This window comes from Clarias gariepinus, chromosome 7 (assembly GCF_024256425.1).
Source record: "Clarias gariepinus isolate MV-2021 ecotype Netherlands chromosome 7, CGAR_prim_01v2, whole genome shotgun sequence".
Lineage (NCBI taxonomy): Eukaryota > Metazoa > Chordata > Actinopteri > Siluriformes > Clariidae > Clarias > Clarias gariepinus.
Window position 1 is genome coordinate 5,165,869 of NC_071106.1, and position 19,721 is coordinate 5,185,589.

At 39.6% G+C, this 19,721-nt stretch overlaps 1 protein-coding gene across 2 annotated transcripts in view; it reads left to right on the forward strand.

Annotated features, from left to right (window-relative positions):
• veph1 (ventricular zone expressed PH domain-containing 1) overlaps nucleotides 1-19,721 on the forward strand; it is a 94,068-nt gene that overhangs the window by 63,082 nt on the left and 11,265 nt on the right. For both annotated transcript variants that reach the window (XM_053500532.1, XM_053500531.1), the window contains exon 11: nucleotides 7,281-7,398. In XM_053500532.1, coding sequence (XP_053356507.1) covers nucleotides 7,281-7,398 — 118 coding nt within the window. The remainder of the gene's footprint in view (nucleotides 1-7,280; nucleotides 7,399-19,721) is intronic.

Genomic DNA, 19,721 nt, shown 5'->3' on the forward strand with positions numbered 1-19,721 from the left:
GTGGGATTTATTTCAGGAAGGTTTCTGTGGATTCAAGCTAAAGTGACTCACCAGAGTCTACTTCCTGTGCGTCGTCTGCTGTCTTGAGTCACTTTTAGTCATCGGCATATCAGAAAGTCGTGATAAGAATACACGCATTTGTGAGCTTCATGCAAACTCAGACACTTAGTGTTTAGTTTGGTTGGGACTTAAAGGCATGTCAGTGCTAGATGCAAGTCTTATGAAAACCTCTAAGCTTTCACAATGGGGTGGGGTTGGGGGGCTAACTAAATAGATCAGATGATGTGTTTTAAACAACAACCAATAAAAAAATGAATTCAAGATTACATGGTAAGTATAAGAACTAGCATTTCATTTAATTTCTTTTGGGTGCATTTCTTCTTTCTTGTTTTGCAATTTCTCACACAGGATAGACATAAATGCTTTATGCTTACTACTTCTTATAGCAATGTATTTGATTGAATCGCAGTTGCTCCCACATTATTTCCACAACACAGGGGGCCCTTGTGCCTAATAACATCCATCCATCCATTCAACCCAACATCGCTAAGGCCACAGTGACCTACGGCTTCACCCCAGTAGTTGTTGTTCTAGTGGGAGTGTTGTTGCTGACCCCTGGCAACCTACAGGTGTATACAGACTCACACACCTAATCATAAACTATGAGCAAATAGGAAACCCCAATCAACCTACTGCACAGATCTTTGGACTGTTGGAGGAAACCCACCAAATTTAGGGGGAACATGGATACGGACCAGAGATCAGATTGGAACCCCCAACCCTGGAGGTCCAAGACGACAATGCCGACCATGCTATCTGTTTTTAAAACTCATGTTGCCCCCTGATGACCCAGGGTCCTAAGCAGGCACTTCTAACAAGAAACAGCTCTGCTGTTCAAGGTCACGGTTGTTTAACTCAGGCTAATCGTTTGCAGGTGCAAACAAGAATAATAATTATAATGGTAGGACATTATAAAAACACATCTCTAGTTGAGACTGGTTGAAAATGTCAGAGGTAAAATTGACACGCTGTGCACTGACAGTGCTGGTATGTTCACCTCTGGGTTTTCACAGTGTTCTCCAGTCTCTCCAGAGGCCTAATACTGTCGGAGGCTTCAGATTTAATTCATTGTACTCGCTTGTTTTAGCCACACTTGGGCCTCCAAAACAGGGTTAACTGCTCTCTTTGTAAGTCTATCTTAAAACCTCAATATCTGTTTCAGACTGTTGTACAGTTACTGCGGGTTTGTAGTGTTGGTTTTTCTTTAAGCGCCGTAATCCAGTTATAACTCTATATTATCCACTATAATATTGTTGAAACATGGCCAGAAAAAGGAAAAAGATTTAATGCACAGCTGAACCAATTCGGTGTTATTGGTGGAGATTTCCACTGAAGTCCCAATTGCATCTTCGCATTTTTGTGCCATTGGGTCATACATCTCATTCATTCACAATGAAATACCCTGGAAGAAATGTCACACGTAAGCAGTTTAATTCGTACAGATTCTTAGATGATTTAATGTTCCCTAGTTACTCACTGCTGATCATGACTGTACCTGAGAACTATCACTTGTCTATATATACATCTCAATATCAACTGTTTAAAGGAGATTTGTGTAAATTTTCACATAAATTTTCATCAGCATTGTTTTACAGTATAGGAAAAAATAAAAAAAATCTGAAAAGACCATGGAATTAGAAGTTGTGTTCAAACTTTTGACTGGTGGTGTACATTTACATTATGGCATTTGGCAGACACCATTATCCAGGCTAACTTACATTTTGACAGCACTGGAAGAGTTTTGAAATCTGCTGAGATAAAAAATAAATAATGAAATACATTTAACGCTGCCAAATTAAATTTTTTATTTAATGTTTCTTCAAGTACATTTATTATGGACAGTGCACAAGAACACAGCAGCACACACGATAGCCCAACAGGGCTGCGTTCAAGAAGCAGGGAAGGACTTGCGAAACATTGATGAATGTATAAGAGTTGAGCAGTTGAATAAAATGTCATATGTAATTGAACGCTCTCATTATTGAACGCAGCCCTGTTCTAATATTACACAGCAATGGGCCCGTGCTCTCGTACCATGCAGATAGAGTCTATCAAATGATTAAAGACTACCGCTTGTTTTTTCATTTATTTATTATTCATATATATATATATGGATTTTCAGCTAGTAAAGATATCACAATATATACTAGTGAACCAAAACTAATGTTTTATTTTATGCTTTGCTCTGGACCAAGACAACCAAACTGCAAGAGTGAACACAGACTAAAAAAACGGTTATATAACAGAAAAGGTTTCTATAGGTTACATTAAGTCCACTTTCGCTGATGGGTTCAGTCCTAAAACTATTAAATGAAAGCACTTAAAAGCTATCACAGAAAAACCATCTTCATCGGCCACCTTCATAGTCATCAAGCGGAACTGTCCTATCACCACAATTATCCCAAAGCAGGCCATTCTCAGCTAATAGGCCTCCATGTGACAAGAACCCCAACCAGAAGAGAGGCACCAGGTATCCCTAGACTGTCTGTGTGTGTAGACATGTCCAGAGAGGAGAAGTGTAACTTTCCTCTGAGGGTTTCACTCGGACTTTCTTTAAGGATTGGATCTCCTTATGTCTTATGTCAGACACTAGAAATTGAGACTCTGGTCTTGATTTTGATTGATTGGTAATCTGGGACCACTTACACACCAGTTATTGGAACTCTGGACTCGACTGTGACTTTAGAGATTGTAACTCTAGACTCAGTTTAGACTTTAGGGTTTGGAACGCTAGGCTTGAATGTCAATCTGATTTTAGGAAGCTGAACTCTAGGGTTTGGAACCTCTGGACTTTATCACATTTATTGACCTGTGCCTTAGGGCTAAGGACTTTGCATTCAACTCATACTTGACAACTCAGGGCTTTACTGAATCACTATTTCACAACTTTTTTCAGTAACTGAACACATGTTCTCAATCCTCTTCTCAAAAATCGGTAGTTCCAGAGGTCCACTTTCCAATTTTATAACATTGTGTTTGCATTGTTTTCCTTGTAGTTTCCTTGTAGAGTCTCAATGTTTACAAATGTAAAGCGCATGTACAGGAACCAGGCATTTGAGAAGCCCAGGCCATTAATCACCAAACGTAAATATACCATGCAAAAAACCTTCATGTTTGTTTTCTTTCCTTAGGCTTCACATTTAATAAGCCAATACGCTGGGCTATCAAAGAACGTCTTGTTCAGTCTAGAGAAAATCATCCGTGCCTTTGTCTCATCCTGCATTAATTATCGTAACTGTATACACATCTGATATCCATCCATTTGATTCTCAATTACAGTGCATACACAATCCTTAACCGCATTAATCCAGATTTTGCTCCCGATCACTAGCTACCCCTATCCTGCAGGATCTAGTTTGAGTATCCGTTGTTGTTTTTGAACATCTTTAATGGACTGGCACCTTCTGACACTGCTCATCTGCTGTACTTTGCCAGTTCCCCACCCCTCAAATCACTTCCTTCTGGCTTCTTTGTTGTCTTGTTGTCTTGTCTTATTTTAAAATCATCCACCCTAAGTGTCAGGTTAGTTCCTTTCATCTGAAAAGTTTACTGCATCTTGTGTATAGAAAAAAAGTGTCTTGATTACTGTATACTCTACGTATGTGGTGTTTCCAGTCTACTGGTTTACTGGTATGTTCTCAGATAAGTGAATTAACCAGCGTGTCTAAACAGAACTCATTAGTACTCAGTTCCTGGGCATCAACATTATAGTCCCTGTAGACAAACTACTATTTTTGATTAATGACTAGGATCTGAACTCTGACAGCTGAAGTTTACTTTGACCTCCGCTAGCATACGTGAACCAGGTCATAAATTCCCAGTCTCCGCTGGAGTTAATAGGATAGTACGTCAGCTAGCTCAGTGGCAGATTTCTTCTAGGTAGGACATGCTTGGTTTTGTCTTCCTCTGAGACACACATTTACCCACACGTGGTTCTTATTTAGTTTTGTGCTGGTGTACCTTTTTTTTTCTTTTTTCTTATTGCTAATGTTTAATACATTTGCAGTACTTTTTTGGGTTTCTGAGTCTAAATGAAACGGCGAATTTCAATTTCCTGTCAACCGGTGTGATATAAGTGTAGACAATAAAGTTCTTTTTGTCCTGGAAAAGTTGACGTTCCTAGAGACATTAATTATGAGAAATAATCCTCAGAACTTATGTCATATCTTAATGGAAATATAGTAGGATTACATTTTACGATTTCTGTTGTAATACCCCAGGGCTAAACACACTGTTTCATGTGTAAACTTGGGGGGCCTTTGTGGTTGCTAAACCCTTTTTAGATAATTTAGAACTCATCTGGAAGTTGTAATGCCATCCAGATTCTTCCAAGAAGATTTCCTCAGGCCCCGCTTTTGACCTTCCATATACAATATAGTATTGTTTCAGGATCTGAGAGCTAGCCCGAGTCTGCCTGGCGTTTTAAGGGTTAGTTCAGTGTAGGGCCATCTCCTTCTGGGAAAGATGAAGCGTATTGCTCATGCAGTTGTATGAGCCTGTAGATGGAAAGCTCGAAGGTGACTGAGATGTGGCCTTAAGGTAAGAGGTAGTTTATCATCATCAAGGAAACTTTCCTATGACTCAAGAGAGCGAAGTTCTGATTCCAGGTGGTAGTTACTGCATTTACGCTGTCGAGCTGCTATGCAGTTAGTTAACATAAATGCTTTTGAGCCAGGTGGAAAAAATAGGCCCGTGAATCAACAGTCTGTAAGGCGCGCAGAGAAAAGAAGAAACACAATTGTGTAACGTCTCTCTGGGGCGAGATTTGCTCAAGTTCTTGGAACGATGCCCATGGGCATGTTTTACTCTCCAGTCTTCTCCAATGAAAGTCAACTGTGTGACATAATAGCCTTGTTTAGTTGGAAATACTTTAAGCTCAAAGAGTAGATTATAACGACACAAAAAAAATTACATGCACACATAAATATAAATATAATAAAATACTGCTATAATATTTACTGATCATTCACATCCGAGAACTGTCCACATGGGCAGGACTTAAAGTTCTAATTTCCGTGTTTCATGAATATTACATTAGGCCGCAAATCTGTTTCTTCAGTCCATATATTCAAAACAATATATACTGTATTTTTGGCTTAAAGGCAAGTTGGTTAGGTTAAAGGCAGCGTTCAAGACGGGTTTGTCTCAGATGCTTCTACTTAAAAGAAAAAATCTGGCAACTTTGAGATGTGTAACAAGGGAGCCTCGGGGGAAGCATTAGGATCTGTATGCATTTATTAATCAACATCCAAACTCCAATCAGTCTCATAAAAACAAATCTCTAATCCAAAATCACTACAGCGGGGTCAGAAGAAAGGCACACAGAATAAAAAAGAAACTATAAGATTTAATGCCTTTCCCAGAGTCTCAAATTCAATCCTGATGCACTACGATCCACAGTATTGTATGAAACCACAGATATTCAGGAAGTTCGTCAGAGTTTGGTATGGCTTGTCACTGCTTTGAGCTCTCACCCCCCTCATAAAGTGACTAAATACAACCCTGTGCACTAAACTCATATACACTAATAGATACCTGATGTTTATTATGTAATCGTGTCTCAGGATCATAGCTTCTGTAATCACAGGTATCCAAAACACAGGTCTGCGACGTGATAAATCATAGCAGTTCTAAGCAAATCGTGGCACATCGCAGGTACTTTGTGTCAAAATGGAGTCGAGCTTGCAAGTTCATAGAAGCGTGATGAGTCGATGTGAGCTTGCACACTTCTGGCAAAGACGAAGATAATTTTTTTAATGGATGCTGTCACAAAGCAGCTTTACAGAAATGAAATTCTGGAGAGGTAAGTGCTGCAGCCTTGCACCTCCAAGGTTAAGGGTTGTTCTCCCCATTATGGATACATGGGGATTTTCCAGCTTCATCAGTCTCTAATGAGCAAGCTGAAGGCAAGGGTGGCAAGGAAAAATCCCTAAGAGGAAGAAACCTTGAGAGGAACCAGACTGAAAAGGGAACACGTCCTCATTTGGGATAGCGTGGCCGTAAAATAAATCTCTTTTGTAACCTTGTTCTTTAAGGTCAAAAGTGCAATTCATTAACAGGAAATGCATTCCAGTTAGCATAAAGGCCATTTTGTTCAGCATTCACTAATGAAAAGTTGGGTTCAACATAGTGCATGGTAGTTTCAGTCATAAAAGTGCTCAAGCCATCAGGTATCTCTTTATTGATGGCCTTGCTCAATGGCCCAAGAGTTTGGACCTGTGACCTTCCAAGCAGTAGACTTGTAGCCTCTGCCCCTATGATGTCACGTCAGTTCCGTCAAAGTTTTCCATTTGGGCCTATTACCTCATTAACACTTTAGGAAGGTGAGAAGGGGATAGTCAGCAGGGGGTCAGGAGTGACAGTGTGACCCAAACAAAGGTAATGTTAATAATCTGACTGCATTCTGCAAAAAATTGACTTAATCTTGTGCTTAACCCAACACCTAAACTTGAGAAACTTGCCTATGTCAATTATACAAAGTGTGGTTAGCACTGTCGCCTTGCACCTCCAGGGTGGAGAGGTTGGGTTCCTGCCCAGGGTCTGTGTACGGAGTTTGCATGTTTTCTCCGTGCTTGTTGGGTTTCCTCCAGGTGGTCCGGTTTCCTCTCAAAATTCAAAGACATGCAGATTAGGCTATTTGATATTTCCAAATTGTGAATGAGCATGTGTGTGTGTGTCCTGCAATGAATTGCCACCCTATCCACGCCTAATGCCCCAAGTCTCCTGGGATAGGCTCCAGGCCATGCGTACAGGATAAAGTATTATAACCAGTAGCAGAATTACAGCATTTTGCTGTTGGCGATTATACATCAAGTCAGTCATTTCTTTTATATCCAGTAGTAAGCATGTAGTGCTTTCTGGTGTTCACGTTCTGCCCAGGTCCACAGTTTGGTATTCATTTGGTTTTGAAGTTGTTTTTGCAACATTGTGTTAGGAAGCATTCATTTAATGTTATCCCATTATTATTTAGTCAATGTTTTTCCAGAAAAGGAAAAATACCTCCAATCATATGAATGCAATTGATTTATGACTTCTTCATAAATAAAAGGGCACAAAAGTTCAAATGGGTACTGCTCATTTAAAACCCTGCAGCCCAGATTGATTTTATTTATGATTTAATGCGGAAACAGTGACAGATAAAACGGCACGGTCATTTCTCTGCTTTGACTCTTTTCCAGGTACTCTGCATACAGTACTCATACACTCCTCCTCTGTTGCAGGACCTGGACAGTCTGCAGATTCACCTGGAGGAGGTGCGTTTCTTTGACCTCTTTGGCTACAGTCAGGAGGTTGGAAGCTGGCTGTGCTTCATGTGCAACAACCCAGAAAAAGCTGCTGGTAAATTTTATTCCATTTATTTTTAGATTATTAAAATACCATTGCATGGCCATGGGTCTATCAGCTAGATTACTTGAAACTAAGCTGATTTAAATGTAAATCAAATTTATATTTAAGATTCACTATTCACTGTTCCAGCCAACATTTCAATTGTCCAGAAGGTGTTGATTAATATGTTCACATATCATTTTCATAGTAACGGCTCATTCACAGAAACCTGAATGGCAGAATTATTGACATGGTAAAGTTTTTTGTAAAGAGACTAAACTTTAGACCTAAACTTTATGTACGGAGTCTTTATGAAGCCAAACACTACTGTGTTGAAGCAGGAAATAAGATTAAAAGCTATAATTACGTGGTATTGAAGGATCTTATGGGAGAAATAGTTTAGAATTCTGAACTTCATCATGCTGGTTCCACCATCCTAATGATCTGCAGTACAAAACAGGAAATGAACAGGAAAAGTGAGACAGAACAGTAAACCCCCAGGAAGGAAAGGGGGTGAGTTTAAAGAAAGACAGACGGGAACATCAGACTTAAAGGTTATGGAAGGAGTTTCCAATATCATACCTGAATTGTTTGGAAGGAGTCTTCAGAGTCAGACCTAAAGTTTATGGAAGGAGTCTCCAATGCCAGACCTAAAGTTTATGGAAGGAGTCTCCAGTGTCAGACCTAAAGTTTATGGAAGAAGTCTCCAGTGTTAGATCTAAAGTTTATGGAAGGAGTCTCCAGTGTCAGACCTAAAGTTTATGGAAGGAGTCTCCAGTGTCAGACCTAAAGTTTATGGAAGGAGTCTCCAGTGTCAGCCCTGAAGTTTATGGAAGGAGTCTCCAGTGTCAGACCTAAAGTTTATGGAAGGAGTCTCCAGTGTCAGACCTAAAGTTTATGGAAGGAGTCTCCAGTGTTAGACCTAAAGTTTATGGAAGGAGTCTCCAGTGTTAGACCTAAAGTTTATGGAAGGAGTCTCCAGTGTCAGACCTAAAGTTTATGGAAGGAGTCTCCAGTGTCAGACCTAAAGTTTATGGAAGGAGTCTCCAGTGTCAGACCTAAAGTTTATGGAAGGAGTCTCCAGTGTCAGCCCTGAAGTTTATGGAAAAAGGCTCCAATGTCAGACCTGAAGTTTTTGGAAAAAGGCTCCAATGTCAGACCTGAAGTTTTTGGAAAAAGGCTCCAATGTCAGACCTAAAGTTTATGGAAGGAGTCTCCAGTGTCAGACCTACTGTAAAGTTTATGGAAAGAGTCTCAATACCAGACTTAAAGTATATGGAAGGAGTCTCTGGTGCCACACCCAACGTTTCCTGAAGGAGTCTCCAGTGTCAGACCTAAAGTTTATGGGAAGGAGTCCCCAGTTTTTTAACAGAACATAGTTACAGTAAGTGTGTGTAACAGTAACTCCATCACACTACCCTGTCAATCAATAATTTCCTTTAACAGCACAACATCAAGTGTTTTTTTTTTTCAAACAAAATGTAAAGTTATGAGTATATTTTCCTGAAAAAAGTTGTTCCATTCTCTGTGTGCCAAATATTATTATAAGGCCTAACACTAGTGTGTTGGAGCAGGAAGCAAGACTATGAGCTATAATTACGGTGGTATTGGAGGATCTTAGAAGAGAAATAGTTTTGATTGCTGACCTTCATCATCCTGGTTCAACCATCCTAATGGCCTTTAGTACAAAACAGGAAATGAAAAGGAAAAGTGTGGCGGAAAGAAAAAACCACAGGAAGGAAAAGGAGTGAGTGTGAGGAAAGACAGATGGGAACATCAGTACTTTTGCTCAGCCTGGAAAAACCAGATGGATTTAACGGATTCGATAACTGCTCCTGTCTTAGAGGTGATTCATGTCATTGTCTTTTACAATTTTTTATCCTCTTAGACTGTAACGTTATACCATACACAGCATGTTTATGACCAGAACTAATCGTTATTTCAGAAGAAGAAAAGGCCTTTTCAGATATACATTACAGCACAGTGAAATTATTTATTTTGCATATCCCAGCTTGTTTGGAGGCTCAGGTCATGATGCAGAGTCAACCATGATACAGAGCCTCCTGGAGCAAAGATAATGATGATGATGATGATGATGATGATGATGAATAAGAAGTAGGAGAGGAAAACATAATAAAAATTTAAGAAGAATGGAGGTTAAGAAAACATTTAAACTGTAGAATAAGCAGAAAGCCTGCATCAAGAAGAAGAAGAAAGTCTTGAATGATGATGATGGAAAACTGACCCTGACTGGTCAGTTTACACGACCTGCGAAACAAGCTGCTCCACACACACACACGTAAATGAGTGGTGTGAGTGGTACTTAGGGAAAAGCTCTCTATTTTAAACCCTTGTGTTAATCCACAACAGTAGAGCACACCTGAACTGGATCTCTATAGAAGAGCGCACATCTGTTTTATCTCACTGCAGATGTTGTGCTCATAACATTCTCAAAATGAAAATCGTTCCCTTGGGCATCCCTCAAGTCTTTGTGTGTTTTTGATTACTGATTTTCTGATGCAGACAGTCTAGGTTTTTAACAGCATTTTACGTTTCATGAAATAATCAGCAAAAGAAAAAGGAGCCTCACACACACACACACACACACACACAAAACACATAAAACAGTAAATACAGACAGCACAGCAAAGTCTTTAGACATGAACAGTATGTGTCCAAACCTCGCACCCAGTTCTCAGTACTGGGTTCGTGACTTGGTGCTACGGTCCAGGTCTTCATCACTTCACGCCTGTTTCCATAGACTGGAAAAAAAAACTTATCCTTACCTCCTGCTTTGGTGTTTGCTTTTAGACAACCGTTTAACTACGTAGTTCACGGGTTGTTAGTAAGCAGCTTGACCATGCGGACACTTTGTGCAGATTATGACACACCCCAGGCCAAGAAGCGTCCTGCATTCCACTGAGCAACTCGAGCACAGAGCTGTGGCACCAGTGTGGGTCTGGATTTAGTCCATGCTCACCATCTTGGTGTTGTTTGACTTTTATATTCCCTGGATAGGGCCCTGGAATATTACCCATAGAGCACTGTACTACCTCATGAAGCACCACTATGCATAGTGGTCAGTACAGGACATTTGCAGTAACATGACCACTAACTGTCCACTTTATTAGGTACAAAATAAATAAATAAATAAATAAATACAAAGCATCAGAATGGGGAAGAAAGGTGATTTCAGGGCCTTCTTTGAGCATGGCATGGCTGTTGGTGCCAGACGGGCTGGTCTGAGTATAAAAAAATAATAAATTAAATTGAAAACAAAATAAAAGATCAAGTTTTGTAAATTGCAAAGTCAATTTAAACTCACAGCTCTGCCAGTTTCTGTTCAACGACCGATGTTAGACATTTGAGAAAAGTCTGTGTCTTTCTCATTTCTTCCTCGACGTCAGGTGTAATTTACTACCCCGTGCTCATGCGGCCGTCCCTGAGAGTTTCCTCGGTTTTCCAGCGCGCTGCCAGTCACGGACAGATGATCCACTGGTCTCATTTAGCCGTCCAACTTTGAGGTCTGATTGAGGTCTCATTCGCGTACACTTTTCCATGAAACCATTAATCTGGAGGGAGCAGTCTGGTGTTACGGATAGATGTGTGTGTGTGTGTGTGTTTGTTCGCTCAGTACAGGTCAGCCAGACTAAACCTCACCATGGTTATTTCATTTTAGGGAATCGTAATGATGTGAGATCCGTCATCGCTTGAAGCTTTAATTGTGATTTAACAGTCTACATTTTGTACATGACGACCAGCATGTTCTGGCCAAGTGTTACTGAAAATGTAAAGACAGAAATGTGTGGGAAGGAAAAAATAACTCCATATGGTGAAATATCCATGTTTTATTTATAGTTCTTTGAAAGCTACATGATTTCCTGAAGTCTCAACTAAGAATAATATTCTAGCATTTTAACGACCCAAAAAAAGGGGGGAAATTAACCATTATATAAAATATAGTATAGTTATATAAAAGAGTGAATTATTACTATTTGCCTTTATTTTCTAATCACTACTTTAGTTAAATGTAAATAAGGTTAGAAAAAAAGGTGAGAAAATGTAGTAATTAGATTTTATATGCTCACACTCTTAAAGGCTCTGACCTGCCCAAGCGTAACATTAAATCATAATAATAATAATAAAATAAAATTATTAAAAATTAAAATTATTAAATAAAATAATAATAATAATAATAATAATAATAATAATAATAATTATGTCTAGATGTAAAGCTTTACATCCACACACCAGAGAAAACATTAAACTTGCGCATGTTCCCATGGAAATAACTCGGGGAAAATGACCCTGATTCTGATGTGACGTATGATGTCACTTCCTGTGTGTATTAAAAAAATCTTACATGTGTCCTGGTGAAAGGACAAAAATCACCAAGATGGAGTGATGATGCAGAGTCACTGTTACCACCCCAAAATCGATTATTTTTCAATTACACCACACGCTTGAGTGTTTGATTCCCCGTCTCACTTCAATGAAGTCTATAGAGTTCTTACTGTGTCCTTAAAATTCTGTAGAACGCAATAGAAATAGGGTCAAAATGGAAATGTGTGCATTTATGTATAAGTCTATACAGTGGAACCTCGGATTACAAGCATAATTAGTTCCGGAAGTGGGCTCGTATTCCACTTGTAAACCAAATTCAATTTTCCCATAACAAATAATGTAAACTCAAATTATTATTATTATATTATAATTATACAGCCCAAAAATAAAAAATAAATACATAAAAATAATTAATACAAAATATAAAGTAAAAATAAAATAAATTAAGTAAAGGGGAGTGTGTGTGACAGGCTGATACAGAGAGGGAGAGAAACAATGGATCTTTACCCTCTAATGAGACCTGCTTTTGCTTTACAGGCGCGCACACATGTATGTTATAATAAGCAATAAGCACTGTACACACACGCTTACAAACACAAATAAAATATGTTTCACACACACACACACACACGCACACACACACACACACATGGTACCATGGTCACAGTGTTATAGTAAACAGTACACGTGTGCACGGATGTTGATTATACCAGTAAGAGACGTGCACTAAGACCCAAGAGGGGAGACGATTACCCACAGTTTCACAGCGCAAGAGAGAAAAAAAACGTTGGCTCAGTTGTGTTAACGTGACGCTCGGCGCCAAAACAAGAAGCGCATGTGTGATACATGATACTCGTAAACCAAGACAATGCTTGGCCGCAACACAAAATGCAACGTTTTTCAAGTCAAAATTTATTAAAAATCTTTGCTCGTCTTGCGGAACACTCGCAAACCGCGTTACTCGTAATCTGAGGTTCCACTGTACTACTTCCAAGCCATGTCCCTGTCAGGTTCTCAATGAGTCTATCATGTTGTCTCTAACTTCAAGTTGTTCAAGTTCTTACTGCATTCAACCAACTTTTTGTGGCCATAGTGGGAACGTGGCTCAGTGTGACATGGGCCTTACATTTAGCTTTTTCATTAAAGAACAGCACATTGTACTTTTTAATCCAGTTACACAGCGCAGTGAAAAAGTTTCTTTTTTTTTTTTTTGGATATTTGAGACACTTCAAATCATCAAACAAATTTTAACAAATTTTACATCGTACTCAAATACTGTCTGACAAACATCCTGGTTGGTGTGCAGAGCAAAAAAAAACGTATAACCACCAAGACCTATTGTAATGTGCTTATAGGGATTTCAAAAATGATTTAAGACAGATTCGGAAAAAAAAAAAAAAAAAAAACTATCCCTTTACAGTTACAGCTTTATTAACCATGACACTGGAGACTCCTTCCCTACATGCTTGATTAATATCTTCTTGCAGATATAAAAGTGCACATCCCTGTGATGGATCTGTTACCATAGAAACAATAACATATTAGAACGAGGGCATTAATATAAACCTGCACTGCTTACAGAGCTTCTGTTAAAGAGAATTAATCAACACCTTTCGACCAATCAGAGTCCAGTACAGCCTTACAGGACTGTAAAAGATTTACACTTTTTACTACTCTTAACATATTAAGACAACTAAAAATCACAGGCATTTAAAACTTGCATTTGAAATGTTTCATATTGTTTTTAATTTGAATTCTAATTTGTACTCTAAGTAGCATTATACACAGAGGAAATGTAATCAACGTTTCAGAAAAGTAAGAGTGCTATGATTTAAGCTTTTATGTATTTGAATAGACAAGGAAACAAAAAAAGAAAAATATTTTCCCAGTTAAGACTTTTTTAGCACATAGGTTAGGTTAGAGAGTTTATAAGTGTGTTTTTGTGTTTTGGTAATTATTGTTATTTCTCTAATTGGAGTATTTATTGTTGTGTTAAAAACTGCAGTAAGCTTTTAAACCACAGGTTGTTGTTTTTTTTTCAACCCCATGAATTAGACGTGTTATTCACCCTCTCTAAATCCTGCTGTAATAGGTTAAATACACAGAGTCAGTGCTGCACGTATTACTTTTATTATCGTTGTTTATGAAGGAAACATGCAAAAAAAAAAAAAAACATGCCAAGAATAAAAATCCTCAAAGGTCCATTTAAAACCACAGCACAGTAAGTGTGATCATTTCCAAACACACACACACACACACGATGTTTCGCAGGGCTGGTTCGGTTGTGCGGCCCCACTTCCACGTCTGACGGAGGTTTTGTGAGGTTTTAATAGGGAGCGTGTGTAATGTTCGCAGAGTTTACTGAAGGTCTGTAAAAGCAGCCCCTGGACTCTGCGTGCTTGCCTTGGCATGGCGACAGCTCGGGTAGACGGCACGAGAGAGAATCGCAACAGTTCACTCGACACACTCCTTATTTCACGTTCCAGCACAGCCGGCTTGGATTCTGGATTCTGATTGGGCAGAAGGTGTTGATTAACTCTCTCCAACAGCAGCTCCGACATCGGCAGATTTAAAATATATTAATGCACTGGTTCTATTGCATTATGGTTTCTATAGCAACAGTTTAGACAGGGGAAATAATAACATGGTAACACTTTCTGTAAGCAGACATATTTCACAAGATTTATGGAAGGAGTCGCCAGGTAAAGGTAAAGCTGTTCGTTTTTAAACATTTTCAGGACAGAGGATTTTACGCTTTGTGTTTTTGTTTCCTTTTTCACTTCGAAAGAGAGACAAAGAAAAGCTGGTGAAGTAATGACTGTTCATAAGTTCTACAGGGTGGTGCTTGGTTTTAACGTAACTTTATTCTTTCATTAGTTATTTACAAGTTTCCGACTACTTATAAAGCAGTTATTAGCAGTTTGCTAACTGTAGCATGGGAGATGGGTGGTCTCGTAGGGTGTCTTGCATTGAAATCTGCTGCAATGACCCGGTTACTGCGTTCACCAGACATCAACACACAATTTCTATCCGCTCCTCACGTGTCATTAATATGTAAACTGCTAATAATTGCTTTATAAGTGGTCAGAAACTTGTAAATAACTCATAAAAAAATAAAGTTACGTTAAAACCAAGCACATTATTGTTTTTCTTGTGAAATTCCCAATAAGTTATATGTCACATGACCTTCTTCCTATTGAAAAAACAAAAGTTGGATCCAAAATGGCCGACTTCAAAATGGCCACCATGGTCACCACTAATCTTGAAAAGTTTTGCCCCTCACGTATACTAACGTGCCACAAACAGGAAGTTAATATCACCAACCATTCCCATTTTATTTAGGTGTATCCATATAAATGGCCCACCCTGTATAACGTAAGCGATAACTATTTTCAGGGATGTTCCATAACACAAAATGTAATTATAAATATAATTTTTTTAATTAATAATTATTGACAAATGCAAGTCATAAGAGTGGCAACTGGACATTACAGTAGTTTTATTACATCGCCATGTTATTAAAAAATAACCAGATTCATAGTAGTGTTAAAGTAGTAACAGCAACTTCTCATGGTTATGATATTTCCTACAAATCACTCCGGCTTCATGATTGTGGCTTGCTGTGGCACGGCACACTGTCATGTCCTTAGCTACAGGTTAAGATTCAATTATTTGTCACATGTACATATACACTGAGTTGTTTTTTTTAGGAAGCTGGGGTCAGAGTGCAGGGTCAGCCAGGATACAGCGCCCCTGGAGACAGATAGGGCCAACGGCTCAACAGAGGCACCTTTGCGATGCTGGGGCTTGAACCCCTGACCTTCGGATCAGTTTCCCAGAGCCACAACTACACCCCACAACTCACCAAGACTAAGGCAGAGCTAAAGTGAATAGAGCCCTGGCCAAAGGTTTCGAGGCTGCACAAATATTAATTTTTATAAAAAGAACCTCAGTGTTTTTAGATCTTTTTGTCAGATGATACTATGGTATACTGAAGTATAAATACAAGCATTCTCAAAGGCTTTTATTGAGAATTACACCAAGATTATGCAAAAGATTATTCAAAGTGTTGAAACTTCTTTTTTCAAGAGTGCCGCGATTGACCTTGGAATGCTGTCGATCAACTTTTGGGCCACATCCTGACGGATGGCAGCAAATTCTTGCATAAATAATGCTTGGAGTTTGTCAGAATTTGTAAATTTTTGTTTGTCCACCCGTTTTGTTTGTCCACCCGGGGCCAGGGGTAGCTCAGTGGTTAAGGCATTGGACTACGGTTTGGAAGATCCCAGGTTCAAACCCCACAACCATCAAGTTGCTACTGTTGGGCCCTTGAGCAAGGCCCTTAACCCTCAACTGCTCAGATGTGTAATGAGATAAAAAAAGTAAGTCGCTCTGGATAAGAGTGTCTCCTAAATGTAAATGTCTCCTGAGGATTAACCACAAGTTCTCAATGGTGTTAAGGTCTGGGGGAGGTTCTTAGCCACAGACTCAAGATTTCTGTGTTTTGTTCCTGGAACCACTTAGTTATCACTTTTGCCTTATGGCAAGGTGCTCCATCATGCTGGAAAAGGCAAACTGTTCTTGGATGGTTGGGAGATGTGGCTCTCAGAGGAGGTTTTTGTATCATTCTTTATTCATGGCTCAAAATTGTGAGTGAGCGCACTGACTTGACTGAGAAGCGACCCCACACATGAATGATCTCAGGATGCTTTACTGTTGGGATGACACAGGCCAATAATTTAGTAGGCCGTGGATAACAATCTACAGATCGCTATGATAACCATTGAAATGGCGGTTTGTCAAAACCTGGACTTTTTGGCATGCTGTGAGTCAGTAGTTCACCATGGCCTTCAGTAACCATCACTACTATACCACTACAGTTACTACAGTTGACTAGTTAAGGCCATGAATGACCATAAATAGTCTTACAGAAACATACTGCAGAGGTACGTCATAATATCTTCCGCCAGATTTTTCTGAGCTTACCCAAAAGCAGTTTGTAGCCCAAGCTGGCGAGATACAAATCGCTGCGAGTCACCCAGACGCACCCTGATAAGGCACAGACTTTCTGTATGACTCCCCATGACTCATCACAGTTTGAGGATTCATGGCAAAAACAGTGAAAATGGGAATCGGACATGCGTGTGTGCAACATTACACCACCCTTATTGTCTTTCAACAGTACCACACACAGTCTGTTGTTCTACATGTTCGCTTACAAAACCTCATTTTGATCACTTGATTCACAAGCCCCAGTCTTGGTGGCGTCTCAATGCACTTGATCGAGCCCCGCGTGAGCTGTCCTTTGTTCACGGAGAGACCCGTTTCATGAGTCAGCACACATGCGTTAGTTATTACGCCCCTGGCCTTGCTTTGCTGTGAAACATTGAGCCTAACAGGGTTCTCGTGCCTCAGAGTAACGGAGCTAATCTGGGTCTCACTTCAACATCTTTTATCGATTAAACTGTTAAGGACTCAACTAATCTCAGAGTGAGGGATCAGGGGAGCGCGAGCAAGCGCGATTGTTTTGTTTTTTCATTTGGATTTGTCACGCCTGGTTAAAATGTATATACTGCAGAGGGCTGGCTAACATCCAGGTAAATAGATCATTGTTTTATGCATGTACTGTATAATACTGTATTCAGATAAAATTCCCTAAAACCTGAGGAATGTACTTTTATTTATGCGAACGTGTAGTGAAGGTTACCATCTCAAATCTTCTTTAAAAAGCACTTCATTTCTACTTTTCCTTTAGAAACTTATCATCTTTATCGATTCATAGCTAGTCTTATGATGAATGGCTAATTGATCTCTAATGTTGTAGAATATACAGTAATTATTAACTTTTATTATAACATTCATTACTTCAACAGTCTCTATTTTCTCTCTTTTATGATGGTAATAAACTTAACTCCAGTCGTCACACTGGGAACATTTTTTCAAAAATTTTTCCCTTTAAATTTTTAGTATTTTTTCTTTCATTTCCCTCCTCCTCAGGAGCCTCCTGCTTTAAACATGTATATCATCTTACATACCGAGTATCATGAAAACTTCATTATATAATGATGTGGTTTCTCTTTTTGGTGCTGTCATTTCGCAGCACCCTCTATAAGGAAGTTTAGGAAAAATTAAAAAATTTTGAATGATACTCTTCACTTTCATTTGTTGTGGCCATCCTGTACCTGTCACGCAGGTGTGATATTCGGATGTACCGATCCTGTGCAGGTGTTGTTACACGTGGTCTTCCACGGCGAGGATGATCAGCTGTCCTTCCTGTCTCCCTGTAGTGCCGTCTTAGGCGTCTCACGGTGCGATTTATCGCCCTAGCCACATCAGCAGTCCTCATGCCTCCCTGCAACATGCCTAATGCACGTTCACGCAAATGAGCAGGGACCCTGGGCATCTTTCTTTGGGTGTTTTTCACAGTCGGTAGACGAGTCTCTTAAGTGTCCTGCGTTTTTAAAACTGTGACCTTAAATGCCTACTTTCTGTAAGCTGTTAAAGTCTTAACAACCATTCCACAGGTGCGTGTTAGTTAATTGATTATGGTTAATTGAACATGCATGGAAAACATTGAAGATCTGTAAAGTTTTTACAACATTATTGTTGAAATACACAGTCCTAAAAAAGGGACGTTTCTTTTTTTGATATATATATATATATATATATATAATTATTTTTTCTATTTTTTTTTTTAAGAATCACAGATGATGATTAACTTTTGCACTTAACTGTAACATGAATGGGTCATGACAGAAATTATACTGCACCTGTTCTGAATTAAGCTGTAGACGAGTGTGTGGGCTGGAGGCTCATCATGTCTCGGCGTAGTGTGTGTGTGGAGGTTTGAGTGCTGTGTATCCAGTGGTTCACAGGGATGTATTGTACAAAATCCTGTATGTATCCTTCATACAAGATCTCTGTGAGAATAATTGCATATTCAGAACGTACGAGTATATCATCAGCCTTTTTCCATACAGTACATACAGTGACAATGTATGTGGCGGTATTAAAAAGTTTACAGGGAGCACCGACCTAAAGACACACTGCAAGCTGTGCAACTGGAGCTATTCTGACCAAGTGCTTTACCACTTCTGTGATTTCATCATAGGCAGCAAATTAGAACAAAGAGCGAATGTGAAATTTTGTGTCAAAATCCTGCCACAAAGATGTTTGACATGATTTTGCTAATTTACGCCAATGCTGCATCAAGTCGTTCGAGGTGTTTTTAGTGGCATGCACGCTTCAAGTGTGGAAGAACATAATTGGAGGACGACGAAAGACTGTTAGAAGGTTGTTATAAACCTTCAACGAGCTCAATCCTCGGAAATGTCGAAACCATTCGGCAACTTGTGCATGATGATCGTTGGAAAACAATCCACAACATTGCTACCGTTGACGGTGCGTCATACAGAACAGTCCAGGCGATCCTAATGTGTGATTTGAACATGCACTGTGTTGCTGCCAAGTTCTTCCCCAGGCTGCTGACCCAGGAGCAGAAGGAACATTGCATCAAGGTCTGCCAAGAACTCAGTCAGCGTGCCCTGGATGACCCGTCCTTCATGTCGAGAATCATTACCGGTGATGAAACTTGGGTGTATGGGTACGGCCCTGAGATGAAGCAACAGTTTACATAGTCGGAGAGCCCATCGTCTCCACAACAGGAAAAGGCGAGATGGGTCAGCAGCTTGACCAAGTGATCGTCCTGATCAACATTCGCAGCATTGTGCATCGAGCACGGTGGTTGTTTGTTTTTCAAGGAAAAACTATTTCACAATCAGGGTGCTGGAATAGCGCCGTGCCATCTGGCAAGAAACCCTCCATAGATGTGATAACCTGGTGATTCAGTACATTCAGGTGGTCACCTGACTTTATTTTATTGCCCCATAACGTTGTTGAGTCTAGACTTGGGCAACTGATCAACCCCAGATCATAACACTGTACTGTACAGTGGACACTATGCATGATGGGAGCATCGCTTCATGCGCTTA